This window comes from Cucurbita pepo, chromosome LG04, assembly GCF_002806865.2.
Source record: "Cucurbita pepo subsp. pepo cultivar mu-cu-16 chromosome LG04, ASM280686v2, whole genome shotgun sequence".
In the NCBI taxonomy this organism is placed as follows: Eukaryota; Viridiplantae; Streptophyta; class Magnoliopsida; order Cucurbitales; family Cucurbitaceae; genus Cucurbita; species Cucurbita pepo.
Genome location: NC_036641.1, coordinates 8,765,275 through 8,784,153, shown reverse-complemented (window position 1 = coordinate 8,784,153; position 18,879 = coordinate 8,765,275). Strand labels below are relative to the sequence as shown.

The following is an 18,879-nucleotide window of genomic DNA, read 5'->3' as shown; positions in this document are numbered from 1 at the left end:
CTCAGGAAGAAGCTTTCCTTCAAAACCTGATGGCTTCAAGCAAAAGAAGGCAAGTTCTAAGGTCTTTGTTTTGATGATCATTTTCTTAGTTTTCTATTTTACCTTTACTATTATTATCTATTTAACATACTTTTTAAATATTTGCCTTTTCCTTTTAAAATATGATTTTGTTCTTTACAATTTTGAAGGTGGATGCTATTAAACGGTAAGGGTCTAGATCTACCGCTAGCCGATATTGTCCTCTTTGGACTTTTTCTTTCGGGCTTCCCCTCAAGGCTATAATAGTCGTCTGTTAGAGGAAGGTTTCCACATCCTTATAAAGGGTGTCGTCTTGTTCTCCTTCCCAACCAATGTGGGACATCACAATCCACCCCTCTTCAGGGCTCAGCGTCCTTACTGGCACAACGCCTCATGTCTACCCTTTTTGGGGAACCGGCCCAGATTCACCACCAGTAGATATTGTCTTCTTTGGGTTTTCTCTTTCGAGCTTTCCATCAAGGCTTTAAAACGCTAAGGAAAGGTTTCCACACCAAGGGTGTCTTGTTCTCCTCTCCAACCAATGTGGGACATCACAATCCACCCCTTTTTGGGGCCAGCGTCCTTAATGGCACACCACCTCGTGTCTACCCCCTTCGGGGAATCGGTCCAGATCCACTGCTAGCAGATATTGTCCTCTTTGGGCGAGCATCTCCTCAAGGCTTTAAAACGGCTAGGGGAAGGTTTCCACACCCTTCAAGGGAAGGTTTTCACACCCTTATGAAGAGTGTTTTGTTTTCATCCCAACCAACGTGGGAAAAATGAATAAATGAAATGGTTGGGACTGTAAATTTTAAAATCGAGAAAGGAAGGTGACCTTTTAAAAACTATTTTCAAAATTCAAACATTAATAAAAATAATAAATAAATTTAAAAAAAAAATGTTTTGAGGATCCCAAAACCTAATAAAAATTGCTTTAAAAAAAACAAAAATAGTACTTTAAAACTATACATCATATAGTTTTTTCATACCATTTTTAGGTAATAATATAACATTTCTATTTATAAATAATATTTTTATTGAAATAAATGAAAAATAGTAATATTTATTAATGGGTGAAAAATTATTAAAGAATCCTAACTTTGTGTGAGATGAGACCAAGTCCAAGTTAGAAAATAAAAGTCAAATAAACAGCTAAAGATGCTTTGGCTTAAAATTATGAATTAAATTAAAATATTTTTAAAACAATTTGAAATATTCATTAAAATAAAACCATATTTTTCATGAACAACTTTATACACTAAAACTTATTTATTATTTTAGTTTTAAAAAAAGTCATTATTATTTTAAAATATAACTCGATAATGTTATAAAAGATTTTAAAATTTTAAAATATTTTATTAATCAATAACTATTTAATTTTTTGTATAATTAAAAATAATTGACGTTTGCTCTACAAATTTATAAAATAAAATAAAAAATTAAAGTTAATTTAAAAATTATATATATTTCTTTTTAAAAAGAAAAAAAATAAAATGCAATTTAAAATTATTAAAGGAATAAAATGCAAAAAATGAGTAAGAAATGAAACTTGCTCTCCAAGGACTTGAAATATATGAAACTTGCTCTCCAAGGGACTTGGAGGAATCTTCAATCTTCAAACTAACTAATCCTTTATATATTTTAGAATCTCGAAATAGCAATCGCTAAATACATTTGTAAATGACGAATTTTTCGAATAATTACCACAAATTTTCGTTTTTTTTTTTTTTTTTTTTTTCAGGTGATTTGATTTGATTTCTCTGTTCTTCAACGTACCGATGGATTGGTGTTCTCACTGTCTCAACGCCTGTAAAATCCAAAACGATGGCGATTTCAGGTACCTTCGAATTTTCTTTCATTCCTCTGTCGTTTTTCCGCTTTCTTTCATAGCATTCTATGTCGTGTTTGAATTTGAGATGGTTGCTGAAAATAAGGATTTAGTTCAAAAACATGTTTGATAGCATAACAATTGAGGCTGAGATTCAATCAATATTGTCGTAATACACTGAGCTTTGCTCAAAATTATGAAACGAGAAATAAACTATTTTCAAAATCTCAAAAAGTCAAATGGGTCAATAATCTTGACTTATTTCTTGTTCATTAAGTTACGTTCTTATTGAATTTTTTGGAAATTGTGATTGTAGATGTTGTTCAACATGTGGAAAAGTGCTTTCACAAACGCCACAATCGAGCTTAAAACTCATAAAAAAAAGAAGCTTTAAAAGAAGCAACTTCATTTTAAGTCAGAAGAAAAGGCAGACACTTCTTAGATTAACACATGATGATTGCTGATTGTCATTTTGGTTCATGACGAGTCACCTTCTAAATTAAATATCAGCTACACACGTTATTCGTGCGTGCATGTCCAATCATTACGACGCACAACGTTACATCTCATCGTCATTTTGGTTCCCAACAACAGGACCCATGCATCATGATGTCGTTCCATTGAGAATTGACCCATGTGTCAATCATCTTATCAGGACATCCCAAACATCCATTCATCCAAGGTCACTCGAGCATCAAACCCTCCAGTGTCTATGCTCAACCATTTACAAACATACATTCCAGATAGCTAGTTGATGCATAATCCAACCTCAAAAACATTGATTGGGGTGTAATACCAGCACACCTGTATTGTCCTTGAAAGACCCTTTTCAAAGGAAGGCGTCCAAGACCGCTCGTCCCATGACGCTTGCCCACACAATGATGCACATGTGCCTCGCTAGACTATAGGGCCCCAAAGCAGTGGAGAGCCAACACCATGTCTCTCGTGGATAAATTTGTTTCTCTAAAAAAAAATTACTCTAAATTATGACATTTTTTTATTTGTTAAAAGACTTTTTTAGAAGAAAAAAGCTCACAATTATATATATATATATATATATATATATCACTAGTCAAATCAATAATGTAATGATCGTATCATTATATTAAATAATTAAATAATTAAATAAATGTTACACGTTTGATAAGTGGATAAGGTAGCATTCCAAATCCTTATCTACTTTACTTTTCCCTTTTTTATTTAATTTATTCTAATTTTACAATCCTAGAAGTCCACAAAAATATCTTTTTTTTTTGTTATCATATATTAAATAATAATAATAAATGAAACATACCAATTAAATAATTATAAATTTAAAATTTTCTTCGATCATATCATATTATTATTTATTAGATAAATTATGTGATAGTTTAAAAAATCGACCTAAATTGGTACCTGAGTGGATTTAATTATGGTTTTTAAATTTATAATCTCAAAATAGAAATATCTTTATACGTTAATATATTCATATTTACACGTTATTTAATTTAATTAAAATGGTATGAATTTATATACTTCTTAGCCAAATTTGTATTAAAAAAAAGTATTTTTATTTTGAATTTTATTTCATTTTAACGTATGGACAAATTTGTAATTTTAAAAAGTGTACGGACTAAATTTATTTATTTATTATTATTTTTTTTTGTAAATAAATGAAATCTGAAAAAGTCAACGAAACCAGTTGACTTTGGCGGCGGCGGAATTGGTGGTCGGCGACTAACCCTAAGCCAGCGGTGAGAGAAACAAAATAAGAAGATAAGCCTAACGGGTGGCGTCCACATCAGATTAGAGTGGCAATTTCCGTAAATAAACGAAACTCGGAGGCTATTTTCCTCTTCCCTATATCAATCTAGAGAGAGAAAGTCGTCTCTCTCTCATCTCGCCTGCAGCTGAGTTCTCGTGGGGCATATCTATTCTAAAACTCCCATTGTCTTCTTCTTCTTCTTCTTCTTCTTCTTCTTCTTCTGCTGCTGCTGCTGCTTCCCGAAATCAACGAACGAACACTCGCATAATCCAAATTAGGGGTTGGATTGGGAATCCTAATTTCCATCCAATTAGGGGTTGTATTGATCCAGTAATTTCAAAGCGTTTGAATGTTGATTACGACACGATCCTCTGTCGGTTGGAATTCCGCGACTCGTTTCGTTTATTAGGTTGATGGGAAATGCCAATGGTCGAGAGGAGAGTTCTCCCGGCGGTGGTGGAGGAGCGGTAGCCGACGCCGATGGACAAGGTCCAGTGATTGACAGTTCGTTGGTTAGTGAAACGAGTAACGTCGTTTCTTCAGATTCGATGGTAAATACTCCTCCTGGTAGCCCTGGGAACCTCCGATCCCCGATCTTGTTCGCTCCTCAGGTCACTATTTCGTTCTTCTTCATATAATCTCTCTCTCTCTTGTGTAATGTGTTTATGTGTCGATCTCTTCTTTTTGTTTTTGATTGTTCGGTGGAAGTTGTGTTTCCCGGGAAATTTCTTTATAAAGATCGCTGTATTGCAATAGTCGAAAATGGTGAAGTTCCACTCCAAGATCCACTTCGTTGACTACTTTGACTAAGATTAACTCCCAGCTGTTTCCATAATGTTGAGTGTTTGTTTCTTGTGTTTTTACTTTGGATCATCTGCTTAATGCTGTGTTCTTTGGTGATTAATGGCCGAAATGTCTGATCCATTACAGTTTGTATATGAACAGCTGGGATTACTCTCTTAACCCTGATCCCCTTCAAACTACTGATTAATCCATTAGAGTTGGTTGGTTGCTGGAATCAAGTCTGTCATGGAGCTGAATATTACTTCGGTTTCGATCAAAGCTTTGATAATATATTCATTGAGTTTAGTGAGTGAGTTCCAGATTTGATCTTGCTGGGCAAATATCTTGGCTAGATTATAAGTTGAACATGTTTTTTGAGATGATCCAAATGTGAATTTGTATGATGATTAGCTTTGGTTATGGCTTTTGTAATGATGGTGGGTTATATACTACAAGACTTGCAGGTTCCTGTAGCTCCCTTGCAAGGAGGTAATGGTCCAACCCATTACAATGAAGCTTGGCAGAACGAGTTCCATGAAACTGTAGATAATCCTCCAGAGCAAGGGATCCCGACGATTATTACGTGGAGCTACGGTGGCAGCAGCGTGGCTATTGAGGGGTCTTGGGACAACTGGGCATCCAGGTTATTTCTCATCGCTTCTGGGCTGTCGCGGTTCCTCCGAGCCTGCTTCATGACATTAGTTCCGTTGCATTTTGCATAAGTAATGAAATATTATGTTACACTGCTTCTGCAGGAAGTCCCTGCAGAGGACTGGTAAAGATTTTTCGATACTTATCGTCCTTCCATCTGGAGTATATCATTACAAGTTCATCGTCGATGGTCAAAAGAGATATATTCCAGATCTTCCTTACATAGCTGATGAGATGGGCAATGTCTTCAATCTTCTCAATGTTTCTGTAAGTGTGATTCTTGCCTCCATCTGCATTATCATTACCATCCAGTAGGCATGAACTATGAACTCGATTCATTATTTATATTGACGAATGATGCGTTTATAGTTTGTGAAATGGAAATTACCAAGTGTGCAAAAGTACTTGCTCGATTTATTGTAGGCAATACCTGAAAAGCAAGGAAAATTTCCAGTTGGACGACATTAATCCAATTTGAGGAAGAAAGGAACTCTTTCCATTTTGTGGGCTTACACACATTTGCTCACTTACGCGGTCCCCCCTCAGCTTACCCTAGCCCCGGGTCTTTTGCTCTTCTAACGTAAGCTCCAAGGCTTGATGAGGTTTATAAATGCGACCTTAGTAATGTGTAATAAATGGTTAACTAATGGATGATTATTTACACATTGAACCAGCACATCATTGGTCTTCACTCATACGTTGGATATAGATATCTTTTGATATTTTTAGTTTTAAACCTGGAAAATGACCAAAGAAAAGAGTGAGGATTCTTCTCCACTCCCCAAGCCCCTGAAGTTGTGTAGAAACTCAGATAGCCAAAACAGTCTTACTGTCTCAGATTATGACCATACAAGTTTCAAAAGAAAAGAGAAGGAAGAAAAGGATAGAGCATAGGAAAGAAGCAACGACATGTGCTTACAAATCTGTTGGCTGGTCTGAATGATGCCAAAATCTCCTGGAACAGTTCTTTTTTAACACTTTTCTTGAACACCAACGTGATTATATATATATATAAACACAAGTACTTGAGAATTTTGTTTTGATCCTCGATCTAGCAACTGTAGAAGCTCTGGATACGACTCGGAAAGTATTTTCTTTATCATGTCATGCATATTTTACTCTACAGAGAACTGCCCTAGCTTCCATCTGGTTTTGTTTGGTTACTTGATTTTATGATATTTGGAAGGGAGAAAAACGATAAATCTAGACATGTCAATTAGAAAATTATACATCGAAACGGGAAGATGCATCGATGTTGGCTTAGACAGGCTCTTTGTCCATTCTTTTGTCCAATGAAACGCATTCATTCTGTTTGTAAATAGCACAAATGTAATATCTTTCATGTCTTCTTGCTTGTCAGGAGTTGCTAATCGATTGTTTTATCGTAGATTATTCGATAGATACGGGAAGAGGAACGAAAATACATGGACTAGAGTAGTTTGTCCATAAAGTGCTAGCAGCTGAGCTACAAAAGAAAAATATAATACATACACACGCTTGGTCAAGCCAGCAGATCATAGAACTAGAATGGGATAGGATAAGAGGTTCTAGGCTGTTCTTATGTTTTCGAATGCGTTTATCATCCGAGTTCATATTCTATTGATAATCAGCATAACTCATTAACTTTTCTGGATCAAAAGCAAAATCAATTATGTTTCACATCATATTTTACCGTATGCATCTTGTTAAATGTTGAATACTCATGGACAAAATTACTTTAGAAAGAGATGCAAAGGTCTAACTGGTCAAATAATTCATATTCATTCTTCATCTTGGAGTTGTTTCTGTTTTGTAGGATAGCGCGCCTGATATTCTACAGAGCTTGGCCGAGTTCGAGGCTCCACCATCACCGGAGACAACTTACAGCCAGGTGTTCCCTAGCGAGGAAGACTTCGCCAAGGAGCCAGCAGCCGTGCCATCGCAGCTGCACCTCACGGTTCTAGGTATGGAGAATGCCGATGAAGCATCATCCTCAAAGCCTCAACATGTTGTGCTTAACCACCTCTTCATTGAGAAAGGGTGGGCTTCTCAGTCTGTGGTTGCCTTGGGACTTACTCATAGGTTCCATTCAAAGTATGTCACCGTCGTCCTCTACAAACCGTTGAACAGGTAGTTATGATTGATTTTTCACGCTGAACTTTGTAAAGGATCACGAGCTACGGAATCTTGTTTTATAGAACTGCTTGCCCAAAGTTTGCTTGCAACAACCACTCTTAATTCTAGTCAATATTTCTTCTATCTGTGAAGAAATCTTTGTTTTTATAGAACTTCTTGGCCAAAAAGGTTTCATTACCTTTTCTCTGACTGTAGCAATAGTACTAGATTTGGATAGATCTGAAAGGGGGCCTTGGAAAGATGTACAAGGCCCGCCACAATGGGGCTTTCGTTGCATTCTCAACCTATGTGTACGTTGCATGCGGGCATGCTTGTGTGCACGTGTTTTAGTACATGCGTGCGTGGGTTCGTGTGAGTGTGCGTTGTATGTGTGCATGTGCGTGTTTTAGTACATGCGTGCGTGGGTTCGTGTGAGTGTGCATTGTATGTGTGCACATGCGTGTAGGTATAATTAATAAATTGTAGTCTCATGTGATTACGATTGATCGTATTTACAACATGTTTGTAATGAAAATCAAATGTGGACTCTGCTCTCAATCTAATTCTTTCTTGTTCTTCCTTATTCCTTCCTTTTTTATGGAATTTCTTTGGTTGGGAAAAAAAAAAAGAAAAAACATGGACCATGTCTCAGGAACAATCTCATTAATGAAAATGGGTGTTTTCGCATCTCACNCTCCACGATCGTTTACTTATCATTTGTTTTTATTATAATTTTCTTCTTTTGACATGACATTTGATTATTGTTTTGGCCACGGCAGAAAAGTCATATTTGCAACACCAAACTTTTTTGTCTCATAGATGAAGAGGATTAGGAATTGAATCGTGATTTATCTTTTCATATTTGCAAGTACCATAACAGAGTTGAATCTATATTGATATCAAGATCAACACTAAGTAGTAAAACGAGTAGTTTCAAGTTATGATGGTCGCCTACTTAAGATGCATATTAGCCACCTGCAAGTTTATGCCTCGAAGATGGGGGCGATATAGCCCTATGTTCGAGGACGTTACATCTTGGGAAGCCATGTGATCAAAGAAAATCCCACCCAATAAATATTCAAGCATTAACAACAGGTCGAAATACAACTTGGGGAACAAAAGAACACAGCAAAGAAAACAGCAAATATTAATGATAGAAGACCCCACTATCTAATCTACTGAAAAAGGAAAGAAAAGAAGAGAAAAAAAAAAAGACACAGCAAACAATACCGGAATACAGTACCATAAATTCTGCAAACAAGAGAGAACCAACTAAAGCTAGTATCACGAAGAAGAAGCATCCTAGATTGAATTGCTCCAGTAGGATATTATATAGTTTTTGCGCTAACCTCTCTCTCGGTTCTTAGCCTCTATAAGGTTCCTCCCTTTTCATGTTGTCAATCTCTCACTTAGCCATCATGATTTTAACGAATTCCTCGTAGTTAATCTGGCCATCGCCATCCACGTCAGCCTCGCGGATCATCTCATCGACTTCTTCATCAGTCAATTTCTCACCGAGATTTGTCATCACATGGCGGAGTTCAGCTGCAGAGATGAAACCATTCTGGTCCTTGTCGAACACACGGAAGGCTTCCTTCAGTTCCTCCTCTGAGTCAGTGTCTTTCATCTTACGGGCCATCAGATTCAGGAACTCGGGGAAGTCGATGGTTCCGTTCCCATCAGCATCCACCTCATTGATCATGTCCTGCAGCTCAGCTTCAGTAGGATTTTGGCCAAGTGATCTCATCACAGTCCCAAGCTCCTTGGTGGTGATACAGCCTGCATCATCCCAATGTAAAATTATCTTATATCATAGGATCAGATCGAAATGTCCTAAAAAGAAGCCAAGAAAGATAAGGGGAAGAACAAATTTATAAAACATAGAGGGACAGGGGTTGATAATTATTAGATAAGAAATTGGTTTCAAGAGATTGACAAGAATGAAACATAAATCTAGTCAAAGTTCAAATAAGAAATTCCGAAGATTGTAGAAAGCAAAGGAGATCAAAAGTATCATTTCCATTTATATTATTCAGCAAATAACTGAAATTCAAACCTAAATTAAACACCATAGGCATTTCTAGCATACCAAGGGCAGGTATAAATGTGCACTCAAACCTCTTGCAATAGTTTCGCCAGCAACAACAGTTGCAAAATCACATCCATCAATAAATCAACTCATCGGAGTTGACAAGTAATTAGAATGCAACACTAATCTTTCAAACAAACTCCAGTTCAAGCTGTTAAATCACTATGAAACAAACGAAAATGAGCAACAACACTTTTTCTCATTCCAAAAAATCCAATTACCGTATCACATCACACATCTTAATTACCACGAGAAAAACTCGTTCATGCACACCAAACAAGAGAACGCAAACATCATCGGCCACGAACCGTGGAGAATCATTTCATGAAAACAACTCTCCAACACATTATTAAAAGATCGCCATCCAAAAAGAGCTCCAAAAAAACAAATATAATCAACAACCAAATAGAGAGAGCACACTCGAACACGCAACAACGAGATCACACCAGATCCAAATCCACAACACTTAATCCTCACTAAAAAGTCACCCAAACCAGTAGCAAAATCCAATCCATCCCGCAACCAAAACAACCTAAACTCTAGATCAAGCACAAAACACCGCCAACACAACAAAACAAACAGTCAGATCTAAAGAAAACAAAGCTCAAAACCGCATCAAACCAAGAATAATCCAAAAAAAAAAAAAACGAAGAAATAAAAAAGAAATCGACCATCGCCATCCTTGTCGAAGAGGCTGAACGCCTCCTTAAACTCGGAGATCTGATCATCAGTGAGTTGTTCGGCCATGGTCGTCGATGTAAGAGGAAGAGAAAATCAACGAGAATCCAATCCACGGAGGGTTTTCCAGAACGAAGCGAAAAAGTCGATCTGATATAATTTTTGGCGAAAAGAAATGGAATAAAAAAAAATCGCATAAACGAAGTGCTGTGGAAATCGGGAAGGCCGCACGTGTCAGATTCGCTCTCCGCCGAGGAACATAGCGCGCCAATTACCTCCTCGCACGTGCTACATTTATGGCGATTAAAAATTTCATAAATAATTCAGAGAATTTAAAAATGTAAAAATGATTAAATTAATTTATAATTATTCTTAAATTAATAATGTAACGACCCAGATCTACCGCTAGCAAATATTGTCATTTTTCGGCTTTTACTTTCGAGCTTTCCCTCAAGACTTTAAAATGGGTCTTGCAGTTCTCCAAAAAGGACAACTAGCGGTGGATCTGGGTCGTTACAAATGGTATCAGAGCCAGACACCAGACGATGTACCAGCCTTCTTACTGTTCCCTGAAGGGGATAGACACAAGGCGGTGTGCCAAGGACGCTGGCCCCGAAAGGGGGTGGATTGTGATGTCCCACGTTGGTTGGGGAGGAAAACAAACCACCATTTATAAAGGTGTGGAAACCTTTCCCTAGTAGACGAGAAATGTCATACCACCTGCTAGTGGACAATATCTGGTCGTTTCAAATAAAAATATCCATAAATTTTATATTTTCTCTTTTAAAAAATTCTAAAAAGAAATGAAATAGTTAATTTTATTTTTAGGGTTAATAAACTTAATTTATTAAATTATTTCTTTTTTAAGGGAAAAAAACATTTACAAGTTCGGTGAATCAGTCAATCGGAACAGGCCTGGACCCCGCGGAGCAATTTTTGTTGCTCAAGGTCCTCTCGTTCTCTCTTCCCCCTGATCCAAATCGTCACCCACTGTTCATGTTTCTCCCTCTTCCGTAGCTTGCACTGCGTCTACTTCAACGCCGGTACGTTTTTCTTTACTTTAATTGCTGTTCAATTTCAAATTTGGGATGGTTATGTTTCTGCATCTTTCGTATTTGATTTATTCTGTTTCGGTATCGGATCGTTGTTTGATGCGTGAAATAATCGGAACTCAGTGACTGATTTGATCTCTGGCGCGATTCTGTTTAATTTCGATGATTTTTTATTGTTTCATTGTGCAATTGTTTAAATCGGATGACGGATTGGAAGTCTCGTGTGAGCGATGATTATGTTTTGAGGAGATGGTGTCTGCAATGAAGGAATTTCCTCTCAGCTACAGGAGATTGTCTCCTTTGGTTGTGAGAGACGAGAAATGTGGGTATCATGTGGATTCTGCATCTCTAAGTTTGTCAGAAGAAATGGAGACAGTGAACGTACTCCTATTAATTGCCTGCTATCAAGCTGAAATCATGAAGTTTTTAGCCTATTAAGCCACATGATTGTGTTTGGGATTTGTCATTTCTTATAGCTAAATTACATTTTTAGGTCATATGTTTCCATTTCTCTCTATTTACCTTTTATTTGTCAAAGCTCATTGAATCGTTATCAACAGCGAAGAATCCCATGCCTAATGTTGTAAGATCAATTTTTCAACCAAAATGATTCTTTTAACTTTGCCCAAAATTCATATTTTTCAACTAATATGGACCCAATAGATGCTCACAGCATCAAAACAGTATGTTACATTGGATTAATGTTATCCTCATCTGAACGTGGGGGATTTTTGGTAATCTTTAATCAAACAAACATTCTTAAAGTACACGGACCAAATCGATATATAGATGAAGATATAGGGATTAAAGTGTAATTTCACTCTGCCTTTATCTTGAATGGTTGAGAATCCAATCAATGAGTATATACCTAGATTCCTTTCCAAACTAATTGGAGGCCGCTTGCATGGCTGGGCTATGGTTATACAACTCTAATCCTTTCTTATATTCTCGGTTTTTTTTGTAAGACTTATGAACTACCTTCGTGACATTTACTTTACTATTTTTTTTTAATCTTCAATGAAATCATCACCAGATATGTCTCCATTTTTAGGACATTTTCTGAATTTAACTTAAGTTGTTTGATTTTTTTTTTCCAAATTGTATCCATTGGCAAATTATTCTTGATTTCAAAAAGCTATTCCTAGGATGAATCGTTGTTATAAATTAGTTGTTCACATGCATTAGTTTCTTGTGGATGAATGTTTGATTTTGTCTTCACAATTGATTTTCTTAAGCAATGAGCATTTCATTGCAGCATCCTCTACTTTTAGGTACAGAACCTGGGCTTTTCTTTTAGGTTTTGCATTTGAAAGGAGGATGTCATCTGGTGGCGAAGACACTCATTGGTGCTATCAGTGCAACCGTTCCTCCTGGCTTAATGGCGAGGACATAGCTTGCCCTTACTGTAATGGTGGTTTCATTGAAGAGCTTAACGATGTACATGATGACACGGTTCAAGATGACTTCCATTCAGCCATAGAAGATGATCTTTCAAGCCAGGTGCCTCCAATTTTTGAAGCCATGTTTGCATTGATGGGGCGAAGAAACCCGTATCCAAGGTTTAGACTTCTTGATGAAGCTGTTGATGCTCTTACCAGAGAAAGAATGGCTGGAAGAAATCCAAACTTCGACGTAAGGAGGAGATCGAATTCCATCCCAGGGCAGAATTTGGATATTTTCAATTCGTTTTGGTCATTCCACGAACATGCTCCTGGTCCATCCTTCGCTAGTGTCGCTCCAGAAGGTAGATCGAGTCAGCATGTGGCGCTGGAAGCATTAGCTGCACTTTCTTTCAACGAACAAAGGGATCCAGTTCCAACTCCTGCTTCTCACTCTTCTATAGAAGCAATGCCTACAATCAAGATCAACCAAATGCACCTTGGCACAGACACTCATTGTCCAGTCTGTAAAGAAAAATTTGAGCTGGGATCTGAAGCCAAAGAGATGCCGTGTAATCATATCTATCACGCAGATTGCATTCTTCCTTGGCTGGTCCAGCACAATACCTGCCCGGTTTGTCGACTCGAGCTGCCTCAGCAGGATAGCAGGCACGGTTGGGGAGGGAACAGTAACAGTAACGGTGAAGTCTCAAATGAGAGAGAGATTATCCTGAGGAGGAGGTTTGCATTTCCAGACTTTTTTACTCCTCAAAGCGCAGGCACTCGTTTCAGCAGCAGGATCGGTAGAAATGGCCGCGCATCTACCAATCGTGAGCAAGATAACGAGATAAGTTACCCCGAATGGCCTCCTTTCAATTACTAAGTATATATCTCTTCTCGACTTGAGCATGTAGGTGAAATATGTTTCACAACAAATAGGGCAATAAGAAATAGGAATCAGCACTTGAGTTGTGATATCTATAGCTGTTCCAAGAAAAGGTCAGACCACCTGCTGCTTTGACTTGCACTGTGGAAAGGGGGTTTAGAGCTGAAATGAATTGTAAATATGTTCCATTGATGATGGCCTACTTGATTATGCCACTCTATATACTGTCTGAAAAGGTCAGAAATTCAAGTCAAGTCAGATCTCTATGCTCGATCAAGAAGTCAGAAGTCCAAACCGACTTAAGCAAAATTCAGCTAGTTTAAACTCATACTCGTGATGGCCGAGCAAGAGATTTTATTCTATCTTATTCTGTGAGCATTTCGGCTAATAAGCACATTCTCTCGATCAAGAAGTCAAAAGTCCAAACCGACTTAAGCAAAATTCAGCTAGTTTAAACTCATACTCGTGATAGCCGAGCAAGAGATTTTATTCTTATTCTGTGAGCATTTCGGCTAATAAGCACATTCTTGTTGCATCAAAGATTCTCACAGATTCTCACATATGGGCTGAATGACAATGGCTTGTTTCGTACTCCTTTCTTTTGAGTTTTTTTGGTCTAAAATAACTCCATTATTGTTGGTTCGGTTTTTTTCCGAACGAGCAGAGCTGGACCACTTGGTTTTCAACGATACTAAACGTTGGTTTTCAGTTCGATCAAGTTTGATTCATTTTTATCCACCAAAGTTTGAACTCGTCTTTCTTGCCTATAAAATTTATTTCTAATATTTAATTTATTTCTAATATTTAATATTTACTTTATAGCTTTTGGTTATTTCTAATATTTAATAATTACCTTATAGCTTGTGATTTTTTTCTTTTTTTTTTTTTCATTTTTGAATTTTGTTTACCATTTTTTGGTTTGAGCTGGATTGGACTGAAAAAATCTTATGGAACAATTTAAATTGAGTTCACAACAAAAATTAAAACTAATCTAACCCTATTTTATTTTATTTAGAGTAAAATTGAATTGAGATATTTAATTGGATTGGGATATTGAATTTTATTTTTGATTCGAGAATTAGATTGGTATATTAGAATGTTATTTTTAAATATTTTATTTTATTTTGGATTTGAGTAAAATTGAATTGGAATATTGGATTGTTATTTTTAATTATTTAAAAATATTATAACTAAAAATTTACCAAAATAACGCACCTACCAACATAAAATATTCTCGCTTGATTTTTCTTCTTGAAATCTTAATAATTATTTGCATAAAAATTAATATATGATTTAAAAGTATATAATAATAAAAAAAAAAATACTATAAATTCACGCCCGTACAAATCCGTCCAGAAAGTCTAGATTTTAGTTAAATGATACTTTTGAAATTATTCCAAAATCTCTCTCTCCTTCTCGCTTTCTCTCTCCTCAAAACCCTAATTTCATATGGTTAGGCTTCTGTGACACCTATCCCATTTCTCCTCTCCTCACCATTGTCGCTCGTCCGTAATCTCCGCCGTATCTAATCACCAACGTCAACGGCACCAACTCAGGCACGCTGTTGAAGCTCCAAGGTTGCTCTCTCTCTCTCTCTCTCTCTCGCTTGCTGGCTTTTTGATATCTGCTTCCCAACTATGTGTTCGAGTTCGTATTCTTCTTTTTTTTTCTTATTCGTCTTGTGTTTTGGAGCATTTTCTTCGGTCAACTTCAAATGTTGACATGCGTTTTGTGGAGTTTGGCTGCTTCGGAGTGCGAATTTTCGTCGGTGTCGTCCTGTGGATTTTGGTGCTTTCCGTTGAATCTTCAGTTGTATCTTTGGCTGTGTTGCATTGATTTTAAGTTTTCTGTTGTTTGTTTGTGGTTTGGAGGAACTGGAATTGAATTGAATGTTGCGCGTGAACTTGGAATGAACTTTGGTTTTTTGACTTTTTGTTACTGCCTACTCGCTTCTGGATTGCATCGTTTGTTATGGCTTCTGTTGTTTATTTACTAATATTCTCTGCAATGTCACAAGTGTACGAGAGATTGGAATTCCTCTTCATATCACGTTTTTAGAAGATTTAGGCTCCCGTATCTCATACTGTAGTTCGAATTAGGTGTATGTTTCTCCTGCTATGGATATTGCTAGTCCAAAGGACCATACTATTTGTTTTTTAGAGGAAAAAGAAGGAGGCTAGTTCGCTCTGCTTAATGCTTATACAGTGATTAGCCGGGCACTGTGATGTTAGATTCAACAATGCCTTTTGAGTTCTGGACTTGGAAGAGCTTTTTTAGGGTATGCTTATACTAGGTCTTGTAATTCAGTTAACGTAACTTCTCTTATGAAGTGTAGGATCGTTGCATTTGATTTTAGTGGAGGATGATTTCTTTTGAATGTAATAGCGGGAGACTAATCTCATAGTTAGGAGTCTGTCTGTTCTGAACAGTTCTGGAACCAAATCCTCTTCTCTTTTAATTGGAAAACTGCTCTCCTCCATTAACGTCAATGACTTACAGGGAGTCATTCATGGTGCTCACTCTTTAATGAGTGAGGTGAAAGTCTTGCTTTTATAATTCACCAGAGCCTCTTTTGGAACTTATGGCCAGAAAGAAATTGAAGAGTTTAATGATGAAGAGAAATCTCTTTTGTTTTGTTCTTGTTTGTTATTTCAGCAGGAGTAGAAAAGGATGAGGCCGAATGCAATAGTCTTCATTTGTTCCTGGACAGATAACCATAAATAATATCAACTACAATTGTTTCTTTTATTCATAATGAATCTTGTATTTGCAAATTCCATGCCATGTTGAGATTGGAACCGATGAGTTACTGTGCTAGAGATTAGAACGGAAGGTTTTGCTACTTCATAATATAATAGTGCTCACTTAGAACTCAGCCAAGAAAAAGTGATCAGGTAAGTATATAAAGCAGTAGGTCATTGTTTGAATTAAAGGGTCTCATCAGACAGATGTAGAGTTGTTCGTGCGTATTTTCATTCTCTGTGTGTTTTGTTGTTAAGTGTCTTGTGTTTTACGTTTTCAGTGCTTACATGGTTTTCACATTACGTGGGAAATTGATTGTGTTTGAATCGTCGGTATTTTCGTGTATAAAATGTTCATGTTCCTATATAAAAAAAGTTATTATGTTACAGAATCTGATGTTGTGTATTGCACATTTCAGAAGGAATTTCCTAGCTGCGAAGATGTCTCCTGCTTCCAAATCCAAACCAAAAGACAAGAAAGTGATCAAAGAACCTCAGAAGCCTACCGCAAAGCCGACAGGACCTGCTGCAGCTGGTAGTAGTAGTGTTCCAGCTAGTGCATATAATCCTCTCTCAGGCACCTTCCATGCACTTGAATCAACAGTTTCTGCTTCTTCACCTCTCCATTCCAATGGCCGTTTCAAGAACATAGATGATACAGATGCTCATTCTGGAGTTTTGCTTTCTTCAGCGGCAGAGTATGATTCTGTTTCTAACAATGGTAGCTGGTCTGGTGAGTCAGAGGACCATAAAGACAAAAAATCTAACCCGACTGTGCGGCAAGAAACAATTCCAGGGGCAGACATTGACAAACGAGAAAAAATTCGTCAAAAGAATGAGAAGAAGCATCAGCGTCAAAAAGAGAGACGTGCTCAGGAATTACACGAACGCTGTAGTGGCTACCTGATGTCCAGAAAGCTTGAAGCTCTTGCACAGCAATTAGTTGCTATGGGCTTTTCACAAGATCGAGCAACCGTAGCTCTAATGCTAAACGAAGGCAACATAGAGGAGTCAGTTGCATGGCTTTTGGAAGGTGGTGAAGAGACAAGTGATTCTTCGAATCAAAATCTTGGTGGGCAAAACCTTAAACTTGACATATCAGAAGAGCTTGCTCGTATAGCAGACTTGGAATCACAGTTCAAGTGTACAAAACTAGAAGTTGAGAGAGCTGTTGTTGCTTCCGAAGGCGATCTGGAGAAGGCAGCTGAATCCTTGAGAGAATTGAAGCTAGATCCGCCTGCCGCTCCTCCTAAGCCCGAAGAAACCGGTGATCCTCCAACTGGTTTAAGCAGTAAGTTTTCTGGCAATGCTAGTCAAGCCTTATTAAGACCGCAAGCTAAGCCTAATCATCCTTCAATACAACAAAGAAAGGATGAAAAAGATTTTAATTACACAAAAGGAACAATTACAGCTGGTTTGTCTGTAGAATCCATTGGCAAGAGCATACCACAGCCTTTGAGGAATCAGCCGAAGATGGAATGGGGAAATTATGAACAGATCACAACAGCTGAGAAAAGGTGGCCAGGTGCAGGAACTAACCCCTTGTCCTTCTCTCTATCATCAACACCCACCCAGTTGTCATCTCCACCAATCAAGAATGAAACTCGTTATTTAACAGTTGGTTCTGAGATTAATAGCTTTCAATCTGGTTCAGTGAGAGAACCAAGTTCAATAGTACAGGGTCGGAACGCATCTTTGCACACGATGATGCAACCGTCGGTTGGAACTATAAGTTCATCGCCGCCTTCTAGTTGGTATACTGCTAATAGCCTTGGATCTATTAAATCGTCCAATGGGTTTTTGTCACAGATTCACAGCTCAAGAAGCTTCAAGCCAAATGATGTAACCGTAAATCAGACGTATCCTCAAGTTCAGTATCAGCAACAGTTTGTCTCTAGTAACAGCCGTGGGAGCTTCCCTGAAGCCACCCGCACCAATACTTCATGGAGCAGAACAGGTGCATCATCTACCATAGCTGCTGCTTCGTCTCTCGGACTATTTTCAGGAACAAGCTCGACACAATCAGGGGCATCGTCTCCCGTAGATTGGAACACGGGAAGTTCAATGCCACATTTAGATTACTCCGACATAGACTGGTCTGTGGATAAAGGCCTAACTTCAGTCCGACCTGGTGGGTTGTTGCAGGGGCTGAATTCCTATATGCAGAAGAACGCCCATCTTTACGAATCGAACACTGCTCATTTGGTGGATGCTCAGCCGTTCATACCATCGTCCGTGCCTTCTAATTTCAATAGAGTTCCAATGGCTGGATTGCAAAATGGAGTTGCTTCTGAAACATCAGCAAGTCATGGTTCTAGAGAGTGGACTTCTCCATTTGAAGGAAAGGATATTTTCAGTTTTCCTAGACAGTTTGTCTTCTCTCCTCCATAAGAAGAGAGGAAAATTTATGAAAATAAATGAAAATGAAAGGAAGAAAAAGAAAAGTGAGTTTGATTGAATCTTTATGGCTTTTTTGTTCCTTCTTTTAGATTCTTCATGGTGAATGTTTCTCATTGAGCTAAGCGTTCTAGTAATGATCATCGATACCAATTCAACGTTTGCATTATTATTATTATTAATGTTTATATTGACGCTCGTTTTTTCCTAGACCGAGATTAAAGCCAGTTAAGGTCATAGAACGTGAACTCGGGATCAATTCGCAAGTTAACAATGGATGTGGAACGTGAACTCCACTTTCATGGGACATTATGATAAGCAATCAACCATGGGAAACCTCTAATACCAAATGATAAGGAACCAACTCAAAAGAAAACTCTAATACCAAATGATAAGGAATCAATTCACGGGAGCTCTTATACCAAATGATAAGGAACCAACCCAAAGGAAAGTTTTGATATCAAATGATAAGGAATCACTACAAGGAAAGTAAGATTGAGATTACCTTGTTGATCGAATATCTCAAGACAAGAACACTT

At 37.5% G+C, this 18,879-nt stretch overlaps 4 protein-coding genes across 9 annotated transcripts; 3 read left to right on the top strand and 1 right to left on the bottom strand.

Moving 5' to 3' along the window:
- Positions 1-3,723: 3,723 nt before the first annotated feature.
- On the top strand, positions 3,724-7,421 carry LOC111793932 (SNF1-related protein kinase regulatory subunit beta-1). 3 transcript variants are annotated; one of them, XM_023676015.1, is made up of 5 exons: positions 4,119-4,201; positions 4,536-4,683; positions 4,830-5,016; positions 5,129-5,291; positions 6,820-7,421. In XM_023676015.1, exons 2-5 carry the CDS (start codon positions 4,620-4,622, stop codon positions 7,135-7,137), a joined length of 732 nt encoding a protein of 243 aa, XP_023531783.1. In that variant the 5' UTR covers positions 4,119-4,201; positions 4,536-4,619; the 3' UTR covers positions 7,138-7,421. The 3 variants fall into 3 exon arrangements, with proteins under 3 accessions (XP_023531782.1, XP_023531783.1, XP_023531784.1); XM_023676016.1 differs by lacking the exon at positions 4,119-4,201 and adding an exon at positions 4,219-4,426; XM_023676014.1 differs by lacking the exon at positions 4,536-4,683 and having other exon boundaries at positions 3,724-4,201; positions 4,838-5,016.
- A 745-nt stretch (positions 7,422-8,166) lies between these two features.
- On the bottom strand, positions 8,167-10,088 carry LOC111793934 (calmodulin-7-like). Its single transcript, XM_023676017.1, has 2 exons — positions 9,879-10,088; positions 8,167-8,897 (listed from the first exon to the last, which is right to left on the bottom strand). The coding sequence occupies exons 1-2, from the start codon at positions 9,952-9,954 to the stop codon at positions 8,524-8,526; spliced, it is 450 nt and encodes a 149-aa protein (XP_023531785.1). The 5' UTR covers positions 9,955-10,088; the 3' UTR covers positions 8,167-8,523.
- A 689-nt stretch (positions 10,089-10,777) lies between these two features.
- Positions 10,778-13,793, top strand: LOC111793498 (probable E3 ubiquitin-protein ligase RHC1A). 4 transcript variants are annotated; one of them, XM_023675403.1, is made up of 2 exons: positions 10,778-10,928; positions 12,193-13,793. In XM_023675403.1, the coding sequence occupies exon 2, from the start codon at positions 12,255-12,257 to the stop codon at positions 13,197-13,199; it is 945 nt and encodes a 314-aa protein (XP_023531171.1). In that variant the 5' UTR covers positions 10,778-10,928; positions 12,193-12,254; the 3' UTR covers positions 13,200-13,793. The 4 variants fall into 4 exon arrangements, with proteins under 4 accessions (XP_023531171.1, XP_023531174.1, XP_023531173.1 ...); XM_023675406.1 differs by having other exon boundaries at positions 10,785-10,928; positions 12,215-13,793; XM_023675405.1 differs by having other exon boundaries at positions 10,785-10,928; positions 12,209-13,793.
- Positions 13,794-14,579: 786 nt separating this feature from the next.
- Positions 14,580-18,506, top strand: LOC111793893. Its single transcript, XM_023675960.1, has 2 exons — positions 14,580-14,779; positions 16,363-18,506. Exon 2 carries the CDS (start codon positions 16,385-16,387, stop codon positions 18,332-18,334), a length of 1,950 nt encoding a protein of 649 aa, XP_023531728.1. The 5' UTR covers positions 14,580-14,779; positions 16,363-16,384; the 3' UTR covers positions 18,335-18,506.
- The last annotated feature ends 373 nt before the right edge of the window (positions 18,507-18,879 follow it).

Bases quoted from the DNA above. Each gene is read 5' to 3' on its own strand.
- LOC111793932 (XM_023676014.1), top strand. From the start codon at position 4,004: ATGGGAAATGCCAATGGTCGAGAGGAGAGTTCTCCCGGCGGTGGTGGA. The intron at 4,202-4,837 runs GTCACTATTTCG...CAAGACTTGCAG, and splicing joins CGATCTTGTTCGCTCCTCAG to GTTCCTGTAGCTCCCTTGCA. The intron at 5,017-5,128 runs GTTATTTCTCAT...CTGCTTCTGCAG, and splicing joins TGGGACAACTGGGCATCCAG to GAAGTCCCTGCAGAGGACTG.
- LOC111793498 (XM_023675403.1), top strand. From the start codon at position 12,255: ATGTCATCTGGTGGCGAAGACACTCATTGGTGCTATCAGTGCAACCGT.
- LOC111793934 (XM_023676017.1), bottom strand. From the start codon at position 9,954: ATGGCCGAACAACTCACTGATGATCAGATCTCCGAGTTTAAGGAGGCG. The intron at 8,898-9,878 runs GTCGATTTCTTT...GGGATGATGCAG, and splicing joins CTTCGACAAGGATGGCGATG to GCTGTATCACCACCAAGGAG.
- LOC111793893 (XM_023675960.1), top strand. From the start codon at position 16,385: ATGTCTCCTGCTTCCAAATCCAAACCAAAAGACAAGAAAGTGATCAAA.